The sequence below is a fragment of the Rhipicephalus sanguineus genome, chromosome 6 (genome assembly GCF_013339695.2).
Source record: "Rhipicephalus sanguineus isolate Rsan-2018 chromosome 6, BIME_Rsan_1.4, whole genome shotgun sequence".
In the NCBI taxonomy this organism is placed as follows: domain Eukaryota; kingdom Metazoa; phylum Arthropoda; class Arachnida; order Ixodida; family Ixodidae; genus Rhipicephalus; species Rhipicephalus sanguineus.
In genome coordinates, this window is record NC_051181.1 from 73562460 (window position 1) to 73586344 (window position 23885).

At 46.4% G+C, this 23885-nt stretch overlaps 1 protein-coding gene across 2 annotated transcripts in view; it reads left to right on the forward strand.

The window, feature by feature from the left end:
- The window catches only part of LOC119395885 (sentrin-specific protease 7), a 76362-nt gene that overhangs the window by 20857 nt on the left and 31620 nt on the right, over positions 1-23885 (forward strand). For both annotated transcript variants that reach the window (XM_049416806.1, XM_037662895.2), the window contains exons 4-12: positions 314-383; positions 2503-2645; positions 8828-9141; positions 9624-9772; positions 14342-14585; positions 16818-16994; positions 17197-17351; positions 21559-21600; positions 22195-22401. In XM_049416806.1, coding sequence (XP_049272763.1) covers positions 314-383; positions 2503-2645; positions 8828-9141; positions 9624-9772; positions 14342-14585; positions 16818-16994; positions 17197-17351; positions 21559-21600; positions 22195-22401 — 1501 coding nt within the window. The remainder of the gene's footprint in view (positions 1-313; positions 384-2502; positions 2646-8827; positions 9142-9623; positions 9773-14341; positions 14586-16817; positions 16995-17196; positions 17352-21558; positions 21601-22194; positions 22402-23885) is intronic.

A 23885-nucleotide genomic window follows, 5' to 3' on the forward strand; every position in this document is an offset into this window, starting at 1 on the left:
AAAATATGACCTCGGATCAGAAGTACGTCTGTTGATAATTTCGAGATGTAAAGTTTTCGCACATGACCTTGGCAGTGTTGAGCCATTGAACCTCGGAACTTAAACCACTTCGCATTAGAGCCTTCATCTTGGAAGAAGGTGTGGCACTTTCACGAAGGTTTGGAGCGAAGGAATACGGCTCTGATACTTTATGTGGAACTGCTTTCCTGCTTGAACTTCTGTAGCTGCAACAAAGGAAGTAGATGAACTTCCATATTCTGGATGTACGTTTTTGTCGTGGCATGCAAGTAAAAGGGACTTTCATGCAATGCAGGTCACCTGCTCGCAGCACAACGAGTCCCAGTGCAGTGTGCAAACTGACGCCTTCTCAGGAACAACAAAGGGTGAGTGGTGAATGCAAGGTTCTCCCCAGAAATTGTTTAAAGGTTTTCAGAACCTTCGGGTAGGGGAAATGAGAGTAAGTACAATAGAACTTCAGTGAAAAGGATTGGGATCACTGAAAGGAGTACTGACATGATTTTGCGACAAAGGGACGTTTTTCGTTTGCTTGGTATGTAGTGCTAACGCTCTCCACACACTGGAGTCGGACAATGTGTATAAAATATTTTACTTTGATTTTATAATTTTCGTCGCTGAGCATTAGCTAGCCAGCCCCACCGCAGTGGACATTATCCCGACGAGTCAACACAGTTTCACTGAGTTTGCGAACTCTGCGTCCTGCATGCAGCCTAAATCACCGAAATCACCGTCGGAGTCACTGGACGATAATTCATTCATCGATGTTTACCTGCACCACGAGCATATGATGAATCTGCCACTAGTACGTCACGAGTTGCTGTCTCCCCGAGACTTCACACTGCGATGAAACGTGAGTGAGAAGCTGCCCCCTCGATGTCGAGACTGAAAGTGTTTATTTAAGATAGCGGTATTAATAATATATTTGATGCATTCCCATGCACAACGATACTCTTTTTCAGGGTGCTCGACACCAGTGTTTTTATTTAGAGCGACAGTCCGAAAATATTTAAAATTCGTGTCAGTACTCCTTTAAATGCAAGAACAGTCTCTTGAAGAAAAAAATTATATTTAATCCGCAAGGTTGTCCTCTATACACGCTGGTCCAAGTGGCACCTAAAGGCATCGAGCAGACTAGCACAGCGCCTTTTGTGCCTCACACAGTCTGTCCAACCAAAAGCGATGTCAATGTCCATCCAACTTTTCTCGTTGGCAAGCATTACAACGCCTCGGAAAAAGTTTGCAGCCTTTTGGTGTGTCTTGCGCTTAAAACAAGGACACCAACTCTTGGCCACCTGCGGTACAGGCCGTCATTGCCGTCACGCAAGTCTTTTCGTAGCTGAACGAAAGCAGCCGAACTTGTTCAGCCCCCATCGACTCCACTCTTGAGTTGGCAGGTGTGTCAATATTGCCATGCACGCTTCTTTTTCTATTTTCATGTAACCGCTCCATTACACTTGCAACCACTGCCTTGCGCACACTGCGCCAGAATGTCGAAATGCGCCGGAACGTAGATTGTCCTGATAAGTTTGAGCACACAATGCGAACAGTGCTGCTTATTCTGGAACTAACGCGGCCACCAACGATAAGGCTAGGATCTTCGATGCCACGTGTATAAATGCCGACACGCCTTACCGCTGATCAGATTGTTCGACATCCGACGACTGGGCACATCGATATTGTTGCACTTTGAGCGTCATACGTTTCTGGGCACAAGTTCGCGCAACAAAGAGTTTGATCTTTACTAGCCGCGACTGCTTTCTTCACCGTCACAACCATGTGACAATACACACCAGAGTCTGGTCAGCTTTGCCGATCTGATCAAGCTGACAAGTGCTGCTGTGACAGAGCATTAGCTTTGCCCACCCTTTACTTCCTGACAGCTGGCGCTGTGGTTTTTTTGCATGCTAACAAAACTACCGTTGAGGCCCAACTGTGCCAGCTGAGCACAGCCCGGCAAAAACAGAACCTTTGGACCACCCGCATTGTTCTCCTTCATAGCACCGAGAAGTTCTTTTCCATAAATCAAACAGAAATGCACAAGCTGTATTTTATTCCGTCTTGTAATGTGCTGCAATGTCCTTTTTTATTGTGGGTTTGTTGAGTACTAGTGATCAGTTGTACTGAGGACATTCTACGTCATTGGAATCCAGAATGCCCCACTGATGTCGCCAAATTTGTCTACATCTACCTTATTTTCTCATTTGTTAAATTGCTGCTGCACATAACTCTGATGTTTTCAACGATCTCGAGCATTGACCTTTCACTCTAGCGCAAATTTTCATTAGCCTTTAGCGTCCCTTTAAAGAGTATCCTTTGCGCAACAGTATCTTACGGTGTGGTTCAGGCTGACACCCTCGTGTTTGATTTCACAGTATGTGTGGGTCCTTGGAGTACTCAACAGCTAATCCCTTTTTCCTGCAGTGACGATGACATTCCATCGCTGAGCCGTCTGGCCTCAGGTAGTCTTGTCTCTTGTTGTTCCAGGTCACAGTGGTGGGCACGCAAGGCCAGGTGAGTGATGCCAGCCTGTACGTTGTCTGCAGCCGCTGTGGCCAGATCAGCCATGACCTCAACAAGTGTGATTTCTGCTCCCGCCAGATCTCGGCTGCCGACAGGTCCAAGCCAAGGTCAGTGCCCTCTGATGGCTCACACAAGTTGTGCCTTTAAAGGCCAACTGCAATGAAATTTCGCACACCTCAAAAAGCCGATTTATAAGCAGTCTAGCTGGAGATAATGCTACCTGCCAAATTTCACCTCCGAAATGCAAGTGGTTATCTCGGAAAAAAAAACCCCCAACAACGCAATTTTTCATACCGAAACTAGAAAAACGACGCCATTACAGCTGACCGGAAGTGACGCAGACTGCAGCCCGACTGACCGACCGATGCAGGCGAATCGTCTGCTCTGCGCTCCGAAGTATTTGTTTCGCAGCCGCGCCACAGAGTTTTATTTTTAGATGGTAATGAAAAAAACAAAGTATGTAAACATCCACCGTGAAGGAAACACGGATGCGTGCCCATAGAGCTCTTCTCTAAGCAATGGCTGCCCACTTCGCACCCATCGTCTCGCCCTGCTGTCTTGGACAACGTTTATAGAACTTGTTTGAAGTAGTTCTAGAAACATTGGTCTTGGAGAACTCGCTGGTTCGCAATAAATGATGCTGGTGGTTTACACATCGGGTATTCTCGCTTCAGTGATAGACTACGGACGGTAAGACAGCGTTGTTTTCGATATCGATGCTCGGTTTGGCACACTCCCATGTCTACCGAAAGCGCCCCTGCACTTCTAAGCGCTTGTCTGACTGTACCCAAAACTTTTACATTAAACTTAACATAGCACAATTTGTGTTCTTAAAATACGTTTACATGCTTGAATTTCTTTGAACCGAGCACAACTATATTTCTGTCGAACTTTTCTGCTTTGACGGCTAGCAACTAGAAGCGAGCCAATCAGCTTTTGGAGCTTTCATTACTCGCGCGTAGATGGCGCAGCTAGTCTAGCGCTTCGCGGGGCGTCGTTTTACCGGCTTTGCGCTGTACTAATGTCTTTCGAATAGCATTATGCCATATTTTGGCGTGCGAAACACGCTGACGCAAGCATTTTAGGCTATACTAAAGTTGTCTAATACGGATACCTCTTGTCGCCAGTGCTTCTCCAAACACTGGTCGGAGCTTCCCGCTGTTGGGTCTGTAGTGGCTGAATATTGAAAGCACTTCGTCAGGATTCAACATTCTTTTCAGTTTCAGCAGTATTTGGACGAAGAGAGACCGGTCGTACATAAAGTCGTCGTCTTTGAAGTGCGCCGCGTAAAGTACCACGTCCTTCGATAGCTCCCATTCCTTTCACCTCACTGCAATAACCCGCAGCTATTGGAGCTTCACGTGTTTCGGAAAAGCGTGAAAGCTAGTCCCGTCCGTAACATACGTGTTCCAGCAGCCTACGGCCCTGCATTTCGTCCTGCAAAGTAGTTCACTTTTCTGAATTAGCCGCTCGTAGAGCGGCGTGATGCAGAAAAGGAAGGGATGCGGCTGCAGAGGGTTCTGCTCACGAGCGGCCGTGAACTGTGATTTACGTCATTTCCGTTTGTGTCGGATTTGCCCGGGAACACCATTAGGGCTCCGCGTCGTCTGCTAGCCGAAATTAGAGCACCTATTATAAATGAAATACGCGACTGCAAGATTTTTCACTGTGATTATCATTACTTACCCAACATATACAACGCATTCCTAGCGAATTCTGTCCAAGTCAAATTTCGTTGCAGTTGGCCTTTAAGGGGAGATGCGGGTCAAAAAATCGAGATTTTTTTCCGAAAAAGGTGAATTTGTGTTTTGTTGTGTTTTGTATTCCCCCAAGCCTCCTCTTTCATATATTAAGGAATCAAAGCTAAGAATCAACTAGAAGTTATCAAAAAATGCAATAAAAGCCCTCATGGTGGTTCATGAAAGCGCGAATTTACCCAAATTTCATGCACGCGGCATTTCGCTCCGCGGTGTTGCCGGCTCTTGAATTTTTGCAGGCATGTAGCCTTAACCCTCTTCTCCCAGAGCCCACTTCGACAACGCAGCTTTCTTGCTGAAAATACAGAAAAAAAATCGTTTCCCCACCGTAGTCCAGTGTAGCGTCCACCGTAGTCTAGCTTTCAAACATGTTTTTCTCAGTTCTTCGTTTTGCTGCATTTTTAGTTTGTGCACTACAATTTGTGCACTTTATGTAGTCGGATCGTAATGCAATTTGGCATGCTTATAGTATAACATGTCCTGAATTCAAAGAAACAACTTTCACAGTTTTTCACTAGCATATTCAGCAAGATGAGTTCATAAGTTTCTTCCTTGAGAATGGCAAAACTGAAACTCAGCATTGGAATTTTTTTCTAGGCTAAACAAGTACGTTACCCTATGTCTTCTTGCTTTATTGAATTCCTCAATTCATTAGGAGCAATATGAGCTATTTTTTGTGTGTTTTTGGTGCTCACTATTGTTGCCTAAGCTGGTGCTCACTATTGTTGCCTAATGCATGGTCTGCAAAAAATTAACCAAATGAGCTATAAAAAAAATAAAAGCTAGGGGTGTGCGAATATTCGAAATTTCGAATATTTTTCGAATAGTGTTTGCTATTCGATTCGATTCGCACTGGAATTTTACTATTCGAACTATTCGAACTTCCCAAAAACAAATCGGTCAACGTCCGATTGAAAGTGACCCCTTCAGATTTTCAATATGCTTCACCTCATTACACTCTCATATTGCGGCAAAGCTGCCTTTCAAGCTCCGCTACGGCCGCAGATGTATTAACTCAAGAAAATGCTGGTTTCAACATGGAGATGAAAGATGTGGCAGAGGTGGGGGCTCAATTAATGCTGTTTTGGACCTGAAATTTGGGCAGGAAGTCTGAAAAATCAGACGCCGAAGCTTCTTAGCATCCAAAATTTCATTTTCTTATATATCAACGTCTACGAGGCAGATTTGGAACTCCAGACTTGAAGGGAGCACACCCTTGTCCGCCACATCAGTTGGGCTTCCACAGAAGTTGAAAGAGGAGGAGAGGCTGAGAAAATGACATCTTTGCCTATCACGTGTAAAGTGTTGTCGGCAACACTTTGGTTGCACCAAATCAGGTACATAAGTACAATTCGGCCTCTACATTGCCTCATTCTTGATAAGACAACTATGAAACACCACCCCGCCAGTGCTTCATCGACCTAGCAAAAAGAAACATTTTCATGTTGCTATCTGATGAGAACATACTTAGGAATTCTCTGCAACTTTTTTCTGTAATTTCACTTCGAAGTATTCGAAAAATGTTTGAGAAATATTCGAAAATTATTCAATTCGATTCGCACTCAATCTTTATTATTCGAATTCGCTTCGCACCCAAATTTTTGCTATTCGCACAGCTCTAATAAAAGCAGATTTGGAAAGAGGAGCTCAAACTCTATAAATGGTGAAAGTTTCATGGAGCTGTGACAAATACCTAAAGAGACACTAAAGAGAAACAATGAATTGGTTTAGATTGATAAAGTATGCTCGGAGAACACTTGTGTAGTTTATTTCACCACCATAGGTGTATTATTAGAGGAGAAAACCAAGTTCAAAGTCTCATTTTTGAATTTCGCGCCGAACTTTCTAATTCGTGACGTAAAAGACTTCAGACAGCATTTAACGTATTTTGGTGCCACTGGCTCAACGAAATTTCCACAAACTCGTTATGTCAAGTCTCTGGCCCCCTCGGAGGACAATGTACTTCGTTTTAACCGATTAGGAACTACGTAGGACCAAGCAGGCGCCGTCAAAAATATGTGACGTCATGGCAAATGGTGCGGGAATTCCAAGGTGGCGTCGCCACCTGCATTTTCTTTTTGCGCGTTTTCTCGCTTATTAAGCGTGTTGGCGCAGAAAGCGTGGTGTTTTTGGTATCGTGGAAGACTACTTTACTAATGCGAGAAAAATCATTTTGCTGTTTAGTGTCCCTTTAAAGAAAAAATTTTCCGAGGAGCGTCTCCCCTTAAGAAATTCGCTGTTTTTGACATTCATCTAGGGAAGGGCAAATATTTGAGCGCTTCGAATATTAGAGCGAATATTACAGTATTCGAATGCACTTGGGACATGAATTTAAATGACTTGAAATTTTGAAGACTCGAGGTGAATGAATAGACTTTTTTTTTTTCTTTGCTGCATGTGACTTCATGGAAAGGTGGTATCACTGCAACGTTAGGCTGCTATGCCGTGAAACGACCTATACAGGAGAAACTGCACTGCTGCAAAGCCACAATTGAAGGGCTAAGCACGCATACTACCTGCTCCTCGATTATTATATATATATCTTTTTAAAGTTAAAAAGCTTGTCGTATTGGCATATGTGCGCTAGGTATAGGAAATCTTGTAATGTGTTTTACCGCTTCTAGCTTGCATCCTACTACTATTCAAATCCTGCTACTACTCAGTTGCCTCCACTCACCTTCAAACCAGAAAAGTGACATTCGCAAAAGCCTTTTTCTGATTGTTAAAAATTTTTGTGCAAGTATGTTGGGTCATTACCAAAATGCTCATTTTTCTTTATAAATATGGGATTTGAGTTATTCGAACTATTCAATTTGAAATTATGAGACCAAAACGCTATTCGCTTTGAATTCTCTTCAAACCTCAAATTTACTTTTTGCCCAAACCTACATTAATCAGGCAAAAAGATTGAGCCTTTATTTTTACGTGCTATTATTATTCATTTTTGCATCCAAATTATGGATATCACTGATTTCATTTTATGTTAGCACATTTGGGTCACGCTGATAGAAGGAAAGCTTAGCCTTTGCTAACTTTTATGCTTAGTGCTGCTATATATAATTCGTGATCAGTTAAACATTCCATGGCATGCAAGACCTTTACAGTCAGCCTACCAGTACAGCAGTTAAAAACCTGTAATAATAGGACACTCTCTGCCTTGCAGCTGTACATTGAACAAACTAGTGGTCCACACTGTTCTGCTGTTTTATGCGCAATTTTGTTGCCCTGTATTCACCTCAACATAGGCTGGTGCCCTTGTTGAAACATTGTTGCATTATTTACTAATTGTTGGGGTTTTGCGTCCCAAACCACAATATGATCCGCAGGTACCCACGAATGTTGTACGTTATATTGAGGCCCATTATTTATTATAATCGCTTTTCACTTAATTTCTAAAAGGACTTTAAGCAAGGTGCCCGATAGGGTACTGTGGGACTGAAAAGGTTGAGAGTCAAAGGGAAAAAAAAAAAAGCAAAGGAAACATGATGAGCTTAAATTTTCTTGGCATTTCACTAGCACAGCTATGATAAAATGTACTACTATGAAATCCATGACGTCAAGTTTACGTAATGATTACAATGTTTCTGCCCTTCAGAAAGATAGAAGTTAATCTCTTATTTTCTCCTTTAGTTTAATAATCAACCTTCTTCTGCAAAATTGTAGATAAAAGTCTTCAAAGATTGCTTTATCAGTCTGAACTGCATTAGTGTTTCATTAATGGAACATTGAAGTAAAAAAGCACCATAGTTCATCCTAATGACATTCTTTCAAAATTTTTATTGTTATGCTAACGGATCAATTATTAAAAACATAAGAAGTTTCAGTTCTTGTTTCGTGGCAGTAATTCTATGACCAATACATCAGCCTGAAATCATGGATTTCAGGCTGTAGTCTTGCATTCGTGCTATTGTGGCTCAGTGAAGGTTCTCAGAACTTGTCAAGTTTTCTCATTGGCTCCTATGCTATAGAATATCGTTGACACTTGTTTGTCAAGAATTAACTACTCGAGTCTCGTTTAATGCATGTGATGTCTCTAACACTATAGTCAGCACGCACAAACCAGTCATTTAAGTGCACCTTTCAGACATAACTTGTGTACTTTCTGTAATAAAACGTTCGCATGAGATTGGTCAAGGCCCACGTAAATGTTGGGAACAGGGGATGTAAGCGTGAGCATCGAGCAATCACAACATCAAGAACAAACGTTCTGTCCGCCACGGTGGTGTAGTGGTTACGGTGCTCGGCCGCTGACCCGAAGGTCGCAGATTCGATCCCGGCCACAGTGGTCGCATTTTGATGGAGGCGGAATGCAAGAGGCCCGCATACTGTGCAATGTCAGTGCACGTTAAAGAACCCCAGGTGGTTGAAATTTCCGGAGCCCTCCACTACGGCTTCCCTCATAATCATATTGTGGTTTTGTGACGTTAAACCCCAGACATTATCATTATAAGAACAAACCTTCTGTTATAGTAAGTGTACACGGTTTCACCCTTGGAATGAGTGTTGACAACGTTGCGCTACCCTGCGCGCAGAATGTATGGTCCGAAACGGCGCCTCAACTTGGACGGAGGAACGACGGCAGGCGGCGGTGCCGGGTCTGGTGCTGGTAGCCAGCAGCTGCAGCCGACCGAAGCGAAGATGAGCAAGCGCACCTTCTATGGCAACGATGTGGTAGCAGTGAGGCCGCTGCTGCAGACCATCGGCAACAACAATGTGCTCACCGTGAGACAAGCAGGCACGGCGACTAACGGCCAGGTTCGGCCGCTCCTGTCTGCGGCAGTCGCCATGCCGCCAGCCAAGCCTGTGCGGAGTATACCCGTGGCCCGTAGGGGGAAGAGAGAGCCCGGTAAATTCTTTGAGTTTCATAAGGACTTATTCTGTGGGCTCATGTAAGGGCGGTGCTTTTTTTTTTTCTTCTTTTTTTTTGGCAGTCTTGACAAGTTGGGGGCCCTTACACGGGATTGAACCATGGTACCGGCGAACTCTCCCAATTTCCCTGAGGGTCTCCCAAACTCCCAATCGTACGGGCATGGCCATAAGTTTTCCATAAAACTGCCTTAACTCCACCATCAAAAAAAAATAATTAATTAAAACACACAATGAGTTTTTTTTTTACTTGTTTACCAGTTGGTATGGTGCTCTTTGAAGCACATGTAGTCACAGATCAGTAATTTGGACATGCTTAGTTATTCAAAATAACTTGGGTAGCTTGGCATAACAATCAGACAAAGGCATTTAGTTTGACAGAATTCTGGCATTAGCATCACTGTCCCATGCCATTTCTGTTGCATGTGCGTGTCGGGCTGACAAGCTCTGTTTTACCTCCAGAGTGCCTGACCATCTCTATATCGTCTGACGAGGAGGCCGATGCGGACGGAACCAGCGAGGAGTGCTACCAGAGGGATTCCTCCGAGACTCCTACTAAGGAGAACCACCCTGCCCCCCAGCCGGCAACGGCTGATGTACAGTGCCTAGCGGTGAGCATGTCCTCAAAGCTCTGTGTCTCGCTAAAGGCCACTTGCAACGAAATTACCCTTTGGTTACATTCATTATATTTAAGGGGGGACGCGGCTTTCGTATCGCGAAAAATGGCAAAAAAATCGATTTTTCGAAAATCACATTTTCAGTTTCTGTAGACCTTTTTCTATCAGATTCCAAAATATCTTCACCAAAAACCACGTAGAAGTGCTTTAAAAAATTTGTTACGTCCGCCAAGGAGGCGAAAATTATTGCGGAAATTGCAAAAAAACACCGATTTTCAAAAAATCATAGCTCGGTAACGGCACCACCGGGCGCCGATATTTTGGTCTCGTCGGAAAGCACATTTCTCTATCTTCAAATTCCCCGCCTCAGCTGGCTCCTCCCTTCGAAAACAAGCGCACAAAAAGCAAATGTTCGAAGGTCGTTTCGAGGCCTCCGATTGGCCGCGTCCGCCATGTTGCCCCAGCGCGCCTCGCCATTGGTCCGATGCTCGCTTCGGGAGATCGTCGGCTGCTGCTCGCGCGCCGCGACGTTACGGAACGGCCGTCGAAAGTCGCACTACTTCGTGACGCGTTCGCACTCGTTCTGTTCACGGCTCGGCGATCACGTCGAATATAACTACGTTTTAGTTTGGAGCTGCAAGCGGAAGCTCGATCAGATTACGATGGCGCGCCGCGCTCGTAGTGAACATCGTCGCGCGTCTCGGGCTCGGACCGACCCTTTAGCGTTGACTCGTCGGATCAGCGGTTGGAGATTCTGCTTTTCAACACTGCGGACGTCGTGACGAAGATAATCGCGGGACGACTCCTTGTACTCGCGACCACGCATTACGTACTTTGAAACAAGCATCGGGCACCGCGGCCGGCGCGTCTGCTGCTCGGAGTCGTCACTAGGCCTAACTCCGCTCACGGGCGCCGGCGTGCGATACGAACTTCGAACTTTGCGGGCAAGAACAACGCGTTAGCGGACCCGCGGTAGTGTGCTTCTTTGCAAGCAACGAAGCGCATCGCCTGCCAGCTCTTCGGAACCGCGGATGGTCATTTTTACGCATCGGCAGCAGACCCAGCTCGTCGCGCAGCGGCCGCGCGTCGGCGTCCCGAAATGCGAGACCAAACACGTTGCGCGCCGATTTTTCGTCGCCGCACCTAGGGATATTGCGCATCGTCAATGAATGCCGCCTCCCAGCACATCGCGTGCCAACTTCCCGGACTCCGCGGCCGAGCACTTTGAGGTGAAATAAAGCGCTGTTGATGCAATTTAGGCGCGCTTGGAGCCGTGCGTATCGCCGCAAGCTCTCATGAATCATCTGAAAAAATAATAGCCTCGCAGGTAATCGTGTCCGCAACCGGGTGAATGATGAAACGCATCACAGTCGAGGTTTACAAATAAGCTTGAGTGAAGCAGGGAGATGAGTTTACATCTGCCCAATTTGCGTCTTAAATAAACTGCTAAGCAATTTCTATTCCACCAATGTCTTGGCCATAAATGCCTGTTATTTAGAAGGAAGGGATAGGTTGTCATGATGAGAGCCACTCTTAGTATTCTATAAAAATGATTCAATGATCAATTGCACTCAAGACTGTTAATTATGTTAGTGATAGCATGAATACAAGAAACCTGGCAAATCATCATAGTACATGACCTACTTGCATTCCAATATCTTGTTTTTTGTCATGTTTATTACACCGCTTCATAACTTTGTTTAAAATCCATGCTACATGTTCTTTGTATATCAGAAAAGGATTTTAAGAAAAAAGAAAGAAAACAAAGGCACAACAGATGAAAGACCACACGTGCAGCAGGTCCAACGTTATAAAACACACCAAAGATCTCAATCTTCTTGTGTTTTAGAGAAGCAAGGCACCTCAAACTAAAGACAGGGCACTCAAGAAACTGCACATTACGAAGGACTCAAAATATTACGACCCCAGTGCCTTTTGATGAAGTAATATCGTTGGTACAACTTTAAAAGCCGTTTTCTCAAAACGACTTTTCTTGCTTCCAGCTTCGCTTGTTCCGCTGATTTCTCAGTGACCGCTGGGTCTATTTCAGTTCCGTTTTTTGTTCTATATTCCTTGAAGCACAGTTCAGGGCGTGACATTCTTGCTTTTTCAGCATGGCCTTTTGATAATTAGCTATTTGACAAGTTGCAGAAAGCCTCGATGCCTGTTGCACAGTCACCTCATGAAAAATGAAAACTAAAAAAATTTTTGTTGCAAATAAAAAAATCTAAGAATGTCATGCCCGCAATCAGACATCTTAGAATGCATAGCACTTTGAACGAGTTTCCTATCTCATTTTTTAAGCGAGTCAGACTCGGAACAAGAGCAGAAGGTGAAATATATTGTACATCAAAAAGTTGTAAAGATATATTCATGAAATTTCTACAGTAGCATTAAAAGAACATTTCAAATAACTGTGCCAATTTTCATCAAAATCCATGAAGAAATAAGAAAGTTGGTACCGAAAGCCACGTCCCCCCTTAAGGGCTACGTATATCACTGGATCAACCTTGACAGGGCTCGTGGCCCTTGACAAGCACCTGAGCAGACGTGTGCACTTGGTGTATGTTGCTGTAACGTACCATAAAATTCTAAATATAGCTCGACCCTCCGACGGCCACATAGAAGTTCTAAAAATCGAAAAAAATAAGTGCGTGGAATGGCCAGCGTATCGAAAGGTACCCTTACCTTTAAACAAATGCAATTTCAGATGCTGTACTGTGACAGTGCCATTTATTAGAGAGTTTTAGTTTAGTGCGCGCAAACCTCTACGTACGTAAACGGCCTGCGCGCTGCGTACGTTAGAGTTGAGGCTGTCTCCTACATTTTTAGTTTACTGTACGCAACAACCGAAACGTGGACTGCGTCTAGGCGTCGGCACCTTCGTCTCGGCATGTTTTTCTGCGCCATCTAGTGGCTAAGAAATAAACTACAATAGCCGATCATAGTTTACACAAGTCAAGGCACGAGACAAGGCAAGATTTTACGATGGCGCAAATTTTGTTGAGGTGATCTGTGGTGAACGGTGAGGGTTGGTACGACTTCTACGAGGCGAACAGCAGCGAGGGAGGAAAAATGCCTTCCAGCATCCTTTCGAATCAGCGTCTTTTGGCCACTCTTTCATGGGAAGAGATAGACGATTTGATGCTCACAAACTGAGAGCGGTGGCTTTTGAAGGGTGACTGCAGTCTCGACGACATCGAATATCTCCTGCATCTTTGCAGCGATCACTGTCCACTGCACTGGGTCCGCGAACGGATTCAAGCTACTCACGTAGGCAAGGAGCTCCAAATCGAGGGCAATTCTGAAATGGACGCGGGATTTATTCGCTGCCGTGACCGCCGTGCCGCTTGTGCTGCTGTCGGACGCAGCCATTTTGCTTGTCTCGACCGGTCGAGATCTCGCGAGAGAAGCGCCCGTAAGGTACGCAACGGCCGTAGAGGGCGCAACGTAAGCGGCGAGATCTAGCGTGCGCATCTCTTACGTGCGCAAACGTACGCATCTCTCTTAAGTTCAGCGCATGCGCAGTCTTGCTCTCTCTCACCCATTGCGTGCGCAAGGCCGTTGCGCGCACTAAACTAAAACTCTCTATTAACATGTGTGTTTATGCACTGGTTCCTAATGCCAGGAGTCCAAAAGAAGGGCTCAGGCGTTATCTTCGTAAAATGTTGCAACCATGATAGAGAACTCTTGAATAGTGACCTTGGTAATGCCACAGGAACATGCTATCCCAGTGCCTTTCATGGGGATGTACTCCGAGGTCACTGGTAGTGATCACAAGCAGAACTCCTGGGTAAACTCTCCAACCTTAGTCTTCAGCTCTGGATATGCTGCAGTCCAGCCCTGAAGCTAATGGCATGTTCATCAAATTGCATCTGTGCCCACTGGTGCACCCTGGTGTGCCATTTCATGTAATCATCAATCACCTTGGCGCTCCGGTGCGATTTGTCGCAGATGCCATCAGTTTTATACTGATTGATGCATGTCATGATGTGTTCTTTTCACGTCTGCCGGTAGCGGATGCTTTTTTTTGGACACATCCAACTCTCAGTGTGCTGCCAGATTTCCATGTGTCTTAGTGAACTGAACTCTGTCGCGGTTTTCTTGAATGCTGCGATGTGCTGTCGTTAGCTTCTGCTCATTATCACAGAAAATAGAAAGGAAACTGCCCGGAGCCCAAATAGATCCACAAGAAAACTAGGAAAATGCAAAATTCCCCATGGCTCAAGGCTGGTACAGTAAAAGTTTGTTAATTCAGCCCACATTAATTTGGAAAATTGGATAATTTAGACGTGTTCTCTGGTTCCTGTTAGCATATGCATTGTTTGGTGGCACCAAACTCTTGTATATTCAATTATATTACTCTGCAACACAGTTAATTCAGACGATCCTCTAATCACACCTAGTGCAATGCGCCACAACTGTGTTACGCACAAATATGGTCCTGCTGTATTTGTCCCATCTGTCAAGTGCTATTAGTTTGAGAATTTTTCAGTTGGTGTTTTGCCACAATCACAATGGCAGGAGCCATCCACAGGGTCTTAACTTGTGTGTCGGTGTCAGCGGGTGCAGGAAACGCCACCAGAGAGTCCGCGCGGTGATGGCCGGGGCGCAGTGGTGGTGGTCACGTCGACGCATGCGGACGTGCCCCGGAGCTTTGGCGGGAGCAACCCGGCTGCGCCAACCAATTCCGAGATGCGCTTCAGCTGTCGCAGCATCCGCATCGGTTCATACAAGGTGGCCCAGGGCGAGTACTGGGTCACAGTCTCGAATCGGGGCTTCACGTTCACCATCCGGTCACTCAGAGGTACGGCTGAGACGAGTTTCTTCGTCGCTTTTGTTCATTTTAACAGCAGAGCTGTTTAAGCTTTGCGTTCCACGGTTCCGTGTCACCAGAAAACTAAGCTCCACCTAGCGCGTGCAACGCAATAACTTTTGCGGTGCGCTCTCTTCGTTGTCGTCTTCATCTCAGGATTGACTATAAACTAAGGCAATAAAGATGGATGCGCAATGTAGGCGTTTCTTCAATGCATGTGCCTTCTGAAGAAAACGAAAATGAAGCACGAAACAGATAAACCGAAGAGAAAGGAAGAGAGAGAAAGAAAGAAACAGACAGGAACAGTGAGGGGACCTTGCTAATTAAAGCCATGCTGATTAAGACTGCTAATTAAGATATTGTTCATTGGGATTGTGATAATTAAGACGGCTAATTAAGACCATGCTAATTAGGACCTTGCTAATAATTAGGTCAGCCACAGGCTCCGTTCTTAGTCCAGCCTTGCACCACTAGTGAAAGCTGCCCACATTTTTAAGGTTTGTGACACGTAGTGCTTTTCTAGGACAAAAAAAAATGCCACCTGTAGTTGGATACAAACTTGAGAAGTCCGGAGAGGCCCCGCCCAGACAACCGAAGCGCGGAAGCTGATCGCCGCCGTGCCTAAAGAAATATTCCCGCTTTTGCGCTCGGTAATGCTCTCCGAAGGGTGGGGGTCACCGGCCGCCCAGTTCGGGACATAGTGCGAGCCCATTGGTGCATGCTTGTGTGCATCTGCCTTTGAGGAGGAAATGCCGCGAACTTCTAACATTGTATCCGACTATAGAAAACAGGGAGCACTCTGTACTTTGCTTTTTTTTTTCATTTATTTACTTCTCGTTGGAGAAGCTATTTGGGAGGCCTTGGATAACCCCTCTGACCTTCCTAAGCCTGCATTAAATACTGTGAGTGCTAAAGTGCAGACGTCAGTGGCAAAGAGGGGACCCTGAGGGTGTCTACCGACCTGGGAAACCTGGAATTGTCAGGGAATTTGGACATGTCTGGAAAAGTCGAGGAATTTTCATGGAATCTTTTTTTTTTTTAATCTGGCACAGTCACAGAAGCAGAATTGTAGCAGTCTGTCTGACCTTCACGGAAACAATCTTTGCTTTTGATCTAAGCTTATCAAGTCGCTCCTTCCACCACAGCAGATAGCTAAGCAGAAGTGCAAAAGAAAAAGGCAGTGCATGACTGTTGCTTCTACAGATCACCCTGCATATCTCAATTTCCAAGCACGATGTCACAGCAGTAAATTTGTGCTTGTTTGTCTCGGCCATGATCTCTGCTCGGCTTGAAGGCATTCTGACAAGCCCAGAAGCCCCATCAGAAGAGGCTTGCTAGGCCGAGACTAGACTCTTTCTGTGGTGATGCAGTGGCAGTCGTCCTCAGTTCTGCACTCAATTTATGCAAATGCTTGGTCTTCTTGCTTTTCTTGTTAGCACTTGAAGGGCAAGTTTCCAGCACACAGACTGTCGGTTTTTCAAACAGGCATACCAGTCGGGGAATGTGCTTACAACCATCGGGGAAAATCTGGAAAAGTCAGGAAATTTAAAGTCAGGAAACTTAAAAAGGGCCATGACACGCAATTTTAGATCATAATCTGTGTGATATAGATTGATCCTTGTGTGTTTATGAGCATGCTCTCAAAATTTTAGCGCATTCGGTCGAGCACTTAATTTAGAATTGAATATCATTATAAAAAAAAAGTGGCCTTAGAGTCGGGCAACACTGGCACACGCGAGCTGTGGTCTAACAAGCTGCTTGCTGTGTGAGCCTCTGTATTCCGGCAAACGATATTGTTACGGGGGTCAGCTGCACGTGCAATGGATTTCAGCTTTCTTCAGCTTGACATTGAAGTTGAACGATTTGCAGCAGCTGAAACTTTTTACGTAGACGGCGACGCTCCATGCAGCTTGAGACGTCACAGGCGCCACGGTGGAATGGTGGTCGTGGGTGGTGGGCAGGGTTAATAGCCAGAGATGTCTAGGGCTTATTTCATACTGAAATATTCTTGTGCAGTCCATTTTTCTTATAACTATAGGCACAATAGACCCTGTATGTCTATTTTTCATTGAAAGCCATGAATTGTTTGGTGACTGTATCATGGCCCCTTCATCGCCCTTACATTTGCTTAACCACCGTGGTGTACTTTGCGTCACGCCAAGTGATGAACAAGTTAGCGGTGATCCTTTGCACCCCGTTTGGGCATTTGCCGCATCTGCGCAGATGGCCAGGAAGTGACGCTGCAGTTGCAGGACAGTGATGTGATGCAAGTACTGGGCAACCTGTCGCGCAACATGGGCGTGCTCTTTGTGAGCACGAATCGCGACTGCGCAGCTGCCGTGCGCACCAAGCTCGGCATGAATCGCAAGCAGGGCGCATACTTCGACCCCACAAGTACAGGTGAGTTGCCTGGAGCACTTCTCAAAGTGGTTCTCTTCAACCCTTGCCAAAGCACAGCTCAGCTCATTCATTCATACTTTCTTTCGAATTTTTGAGGTTCTGTGCAATGTCCATTCACACGAACTGCCACTGTGCGTCTGGGTGCATAGCTGAGGCTGCGGCACGTGGATTGCTGTACGTGCTTGTTTCCATACCTTCGCAGAAGAGAAGCAGAAGCGGATCACTTTCCTGCCCGAGCCACCGTTCACGGAAGAACAGAAGTCCTTCCTGCGGCAGGTCTTTCCGGGCCCCCTGTTGCACGAGATCAAACAGTTCCAGGCCAATGAGATCCTAATCAAGTCCTCACCGGGACCTCAGGTAAGTCTTGTTTTGTGCTCTTTTCTCTCTCTCTCTCTCTTAGCTCTGTGGGATAGTAAACCCAGCAGCAACCGTTTACGAGATGCAAAATTTGTGAAAGAGCTTGATTCCCGCTTGTTATAATATTTATGGATTGACTCTAAAAGACTGGGAGTGAAAACACGGATGCGAGAAAAAAAAAAGTCAAGACACCGCAAACGCACACAATGATGGAAAAGGAAGAAGGCACAAAAACTTATCTGCGCATGCCCAGGAAAAAAGCAAACCCCACCAATCCAGCACACGTGAGAGTCTACGTGAAAAATAACTGCTAAGGTATTTGATTTCTTCTTTATGAAAGTTAACCGATGGTTGGCTCGCGCATGCACTACCACTATTATCGATGTCACAAAAATATGTTGTAGCATATCGATGTAGCAAGAAATAACAATGCTACATCAATGATATTGATGTAGCAAAACATCAGATCGCATCAATGTCGATAATAGGGATAGCGCGTGTGTCCGTGTTTGCACGCCCAGTCTTTTAGAATGAATACTTATGAACTAGCTCAACTCTCTGTTGTTCTAATGTTTATGGACTGTTGTAGCTGTCTGACTTCAGCAGTTATCCAAGTAAAAGTGACATGGGAGATCGCATTCACGACCTTTTTCTTTCTAGAACGATCCACGAATGGAACCAGTTGCCTTCAAATACTGACTCTTTTATGTCTAATGCTGTTTTATTTTTTATGTTAGAATGACCATGTCTAAGTTTTTTCAGTGATACAGTAAAACCTCGTTATAACGAAGTTGAAGGGGGAGTCGTAATTACTTCGTTATAACCATTAGTTCGTTATAGCCAATATCCATTTCTACTGACAATTAGCACGCAAGAGAAGGTGTACTCGCCACCAAATCTCACAGCAGCCCGGCACGCAAACGAAAAACGGCCGTCGCACGGAGAAAAACTAGCAAAAGAAAAAAAAGAAAGAACAGCAAAGAACTGCTACTTTATTCACACCGAACTCTGCACACCAGCTGGCGGCTCACTTAGCAGAAAAAAAAGTCCCTAATAGACTTCTGCCGCTATGTCGAGTCCGTCCTCGCCGTCATCGTGAGCGCCGTCATCGTGATCGCCGTCATCCAGCGCTTGCGCGGACGTCGGAACATCGGGTTCGCCAACTGCGGGCTGTCGTCGACACATTCGTCACTGCCGTCATTCACCACCCCTGTCACCGCGCGCACAATTTCAGCCTCTGTCAGCTCTTCGGTTGTCACCGCGTAAGCATCGGCACTGACGTACATGTACGTACGTGCAGAAGGTGTCGCAGTCGGGCACAACTCCGGTGTCAAGCAGCTTCACGATCGACGGACTGCGCTTCCCCGCTGACAGCCCTGCCGACGACGACGCGGCACTCCTTGAAGCGCTGCAGCCAGCCGTCACTCGCCAAAAAATCGTCGTGCCCCATCATGCACGCGAATTCCCTCGCTTTCCGCTGCAGAAGCGCCCCACTCACCGGAGTGCCGCATGCTCTCACTTCCAAAAATCACTTGAAGACCGCCTTCTCAACAGCTTCGAAGGCGGCGGCTCGCAGCTTCTTTCTGTCGCCTTTGACGCCACGTGCGTCTTGGGCCACTTTTTTCTTCTTGACGCCGGACTCAACAGCTTTAACATAGCCGCCTTCTGCTCGATTGTTATCGTTTTCCGCTTTCATTTGCCGTTGCCGTCGTCCATCTCCTGTCTAGCGGCGGGAACCGACAGAGACGCTGTTCTGATACACACGCAGCGAACGACTAGCAACAAGGCCCGTGCCGCGGTCGCCAGCGTCGCCACAGAAGCAAAAAAAGAAGCGTCGCCGTCCACGCGCGCAACAGGAGAGCGGGCGGGTCCACGAGTTCCGCGGGAGAGGGGAGGCCGGGTGACGTGCGCGGGTGGGTCCACGACTTTCAGTGGAAAGGGGAGGCAGGCAGACGCGCACACTCGCGCGTTTTGGCAGGCGGCCAAGGCAGCTCCTCGGGAGCGCGAGGCGCGAGTTTTGAATTACCGCATCCGTAATGGGACGTAAACCGTCGCGTGCTATAAGACATTGACTTGCCGGGTACCAAAATGATCAGAAAATGCTCGGTGGGAAAAAAAAAAAAGGTTCGTTATATCCATTGCGAGGACATTTTAGCTTCGTTAAAACGAGGTTTTAAATACATGGGCGTCTATGGGAATTTCAAGGGGAATTACGATTGCTTCGTTATATCCATTAGTTCGTTATATCCCGCTTCGTTATAACGAGCTTCTACTGTATTTGCATTTGTGTCACTCACCCCCGTATTCTAGAACGTCCCTTCACTCAACGCTCCACCTTCACTGCATATCAGCGATTATCTGCAGCGATTCTTGAGAAGTGCGGCGTCATTTTCAGTCGAACAGCGGCGCTGTGCTCGACTTGTTCAAGTGAAGGACGAAATTCGAGTCGAGGAGCGTTTGTGAATACGGGGGTCATTCTGATGGATTACAGTCAACATTCGATTTTTGGGACTCCCTAGGGACAGCAAAATCGTCTGAAAAATCGGGCAGTCAGAAAAAGCAAATTTATACTGTATTATTCCGCTCGAGCGGTTAATCGCCACAGCCATGTCCCAAAACAGCTTCAATGCCTGCCAGTACACTTATCAGGAATTTTGGTGCGCATCCAGGCTCTCGTGAACGCATTCAGTACCTGCCGTGAACCCTGCTCAACTACGTGCCAACCGTCAATTGCAAGTTTGCATCTCATGATAAGCGCCATCAACGCCAGCAAAGCCTAAAAAAATTACAGCTCTCTCTCGTGGAGTGCTAAAAGCGATTACATGAAACACAAAGGCTGTGGTGGAAGAGTGGACGACTCATCAGGCTTTCCATGATGCGCTTCTATGCGAAAATTTCCACTGACACGCCACATCTGTTGCCGCGTGATGCCTGTTGTTCCTAGTTGTGTGCAGCACGTCGCCTACCAAGGTCACGCCGTATTGCTGTATTGTACACACTTGCTGTATTGTACACACACATTTGCCTTGAAAGCCTTCATTATCATAAGGGTTGTGAGCGATTAAGCTGTACTGGCTGGTTTGCCGCCTGTTGCCATCACGCCTTCGTGCTTTTCCAGTGCTTATCAGTAAAGACGTCGCCGCACTGCACTGTGACAGTGGCCCCTTCGAATTTTCGATTAGCTTCACCCCATCACACTCTGGCATTGCGGCAAAGCTGCCTTTGGAACTCTGCTGCGGTCGCAAACAGATTGACTCGGGAAAGCACTGGTTCGAACCTACGTGATGAGAGACGCAGCAGAGGTGGGGACTTCAATTAATGCCAATTCGGACCTGCAGTTTGCGCAGAAAGTTAAAAAAAAATCAGACGTCGAAAAGTTTCTGCATCCGAAATTTCGGACATTCTCATGCATTGATGTCTAGGGGACTTGTGACAGTGCTGCAAAAAGCGTCGGAATGTTCAAGCATGTCCAAAAAACTGGCAGTTGACTGTATCTGTGACTGTGATTGAATAGTTGTATGGCTGACACTGCATCATCCTTTTTGTTTTTATTTGTATACCCTCCCCCACTGTAATGCCCGTTGGCACGGTGGGTAATGAAACAAACGAATGAATAAATTAACAGGGTGTAAGTCCATATTTGCCATGGAGCCTTTATTCAGTGAATTTCTGTCACCGAGAGTACATGTTACAGATTTGCACGCATAGGGGTGGAATAGTTAAGAAGAGAAGTTCAGCACAAAATACTATGTACCAATTATGCCCAACAAAAGTTTTACTGAGGGGTGGAATACCTGCGCAAATTGCACCATCTTGTGCTGCCAAAATGGCATTTTAGTGGGAATTTGCGTCATGTCCTCACAGAAGCACGCATAAGAGTTAAAGCCTACTTGCGTTGATGCTTTGCAGCTAGTATAAGGAAAATCAAAAATCTACAGCATCGCATAGTAGCAGTGCTCACTCAAGCTGCATCCTCTGGTATTTTTGCATTGTGTAACCTTCGAGCTGAAGATGGAACGGTCCGAACACTGTAATAAGATTGTTTTCCTTCCTTCAAAATGCGATGGTGATGTTCTTACGCATTTAAATTTTCACATTGCATTGCTCAGAAGGTGAAACATGTGATAAGCGTTTTGTGGTAAATGTACATTGCTATGTGGCCTCAGTCTGGCAGCCACTGATTTTGTTGCATCCCATCCCATTACAGCTACTGCCGCATCCAACAATGTATGGTTCCTGTGCTTCGCAGGTATGTGGATTTCTTCATCAATACGCTTCACATGGGTAAACAACATGCAGTAAACAACATGCACATTTCCTGGAACACCTGTGAGACGGTGATACTTCACTGCATTTGCACGTGTTCGGGATGTTACTTGTGTGGTATGTGGTAGTCATGATCAATATCATAAACCAGACTAGGTGCAGTCAAAATATGGACGATGTATAGTATTGGTAGTCATGATGATTCTCATAAACCAGACTAGGTGCCATGAAAACACGGACGAGTCCTAAGAAGCCCAGCACTTAACCATCAAAACCTAAAACTGGAAGTGATGCAAGCCTGGCTGGACAACTTGCATCTACTGATACATGCGCAGTGGCTTTGCCCCGTGGCTTTCACTGTATAGCCACAGAATGTTGGTCCCAAGTGCAGTGCATTTTGTAGGTAAATCCGCTGCGTCATATTTGTCCTAAACATCCCTTTAAGCACACAGCTAGGGGCTCTCGCACCAGCAACTGCCGCACGCACCCTCGGTGCACTCTCGGTGCCCTCTCAGTCACTATGGCTCGTTGCATTGATTGGGCCTCTGTCTCCAACACCCAACACGTGTGCCTGCAGAGAGCGAGTGAAGTGGTGGCAACGTCGGCGGCTCCATCGGCAGCCCAGCCGCAGGTCAGCTCAGCACCCACCGTCACGCACGTGGTGATCCACAGTGTGCCCAGCTCCACTACCATCGTGACACGGACTACTCGTTCCTCTTCCGCGGGCTCCTTGGCAGTCTCTGCAGTGTCGAGCAGCAGTTCGGTGATGGCCACTTGCGAACAGGTTAGGCCTGCCTCCCGCGGTGCTGGGCAGGCACCGCGCTCCGTGGATGTGCACGGATGCCTTCGTGCTGGGCATGGCTGATTGTTGCAAATGGTGGTGGTGCATTGGATGCTTTCTCTCCATATGCTTGCGTGTGAGATGCTCTCCACTGGCTTGCTTCTTTGCTGCACCCATGTCTTGAAAAGCTTGTGGAATGAAGGTCTGCAAACTGGCTGTGGAAAGTGGGTGATGGGTGAGACGCAGTGTTGGACTAGGCTTCTAGGTGTTTCTGGTTGTTTGGGAATGCTGTTACCCAAAACTTCAGTCTTGCAGCTGTCTTAAGCCTCAGCATTCATCCCTGCTTTCTGCTCATGAAAATCGCGATACAATCTTGTGTTTCACATGCCTGCATGGACATAGCAAGTACTTGGGTCGACGCTGAGAGAACTTGTTGAACAAGTCCTGTATGTTTTTGTGTGTCTCTGCAACCAAATGGAGATTGTCCATGGCCTTTGAAGGCTGTCCATCGCTCAGAACTCCTTGATAATGCTTGCTGTGAAGCCCCTGCCTTCTTTTTCAATAGCAAATCACTCTGCAGTCCTCTTCTCTAGCTTCCTGAGCATGGCGTGGCCATAAAACAAACTTAGCCATACGAGCATGTCTGCCCTCCATATAATAAGCAACTTCTGAAGGTGGTGGTGGTAAACATTTACTAAAATGCTATCTACAAAGAGGTTGTTCGGGAAACCAGCCCGTAGCGGGTCAGCTCCTTTACAATACCAGGTGGAGTCCCTAGTCGGGGACCCCATTGGTCGTGGCCGCCGTGCTGACGCGTCGCATCGCGGTTTGTTGGGCCGGAAGGTCTTGGCAGCCGAGCAGGGCCGCTTCCCAGTCCTCTCGGGTTGGGGTATAAAGAAGGATTGACTGGCAGAGGCCGGAAAAGGAAGAGTTAAAATGTTTGAGCACTGCCAGGCACAGTAGCACATTGGCAAACAGTCGGAGAAGAAGTCTCTCATCCGCCTTCTTGAGCCCTTTGCAGGGCACAGGAAAGCGGCGGTGGGAGTCCTGATAATGGGCAGTTACATCTTTAAAAGTGAGGAGAGGAGAGTTGTCTTCTGGATCAGAGGGGTCATCGGTCGGAGAGGCGGTGGCCCAGGGAATGAGTGCACTGGCGGCAGCTTGCGCTGCTTCATTGTTTGCAAGGCCTTGATGGCCGGGAACACCTTCATTCAATCAGTAGCTACTTGTTCATCCCTGGCCACGTGTGTTAGAAATTCCTCATGTTTGCAGTTCTTGGCCACTAATAGTCCTTGCAGCCCTTGTTAAGGAAGAGGTTCATGGACTTGGCGCTGTTTATTACGGGGGCTCTAGCATGTGCAGTGATAAACAAATCTGAAGAAACAGCTCGTCAGTTGTAGTGTGGTGTTGAGAGCTTCCTCTCCTGCTTGCTGTCTTTGCTGCCCTCTCTTGCATGCGCCGGAATGTTTCTGCAGTGAATGAAGGTG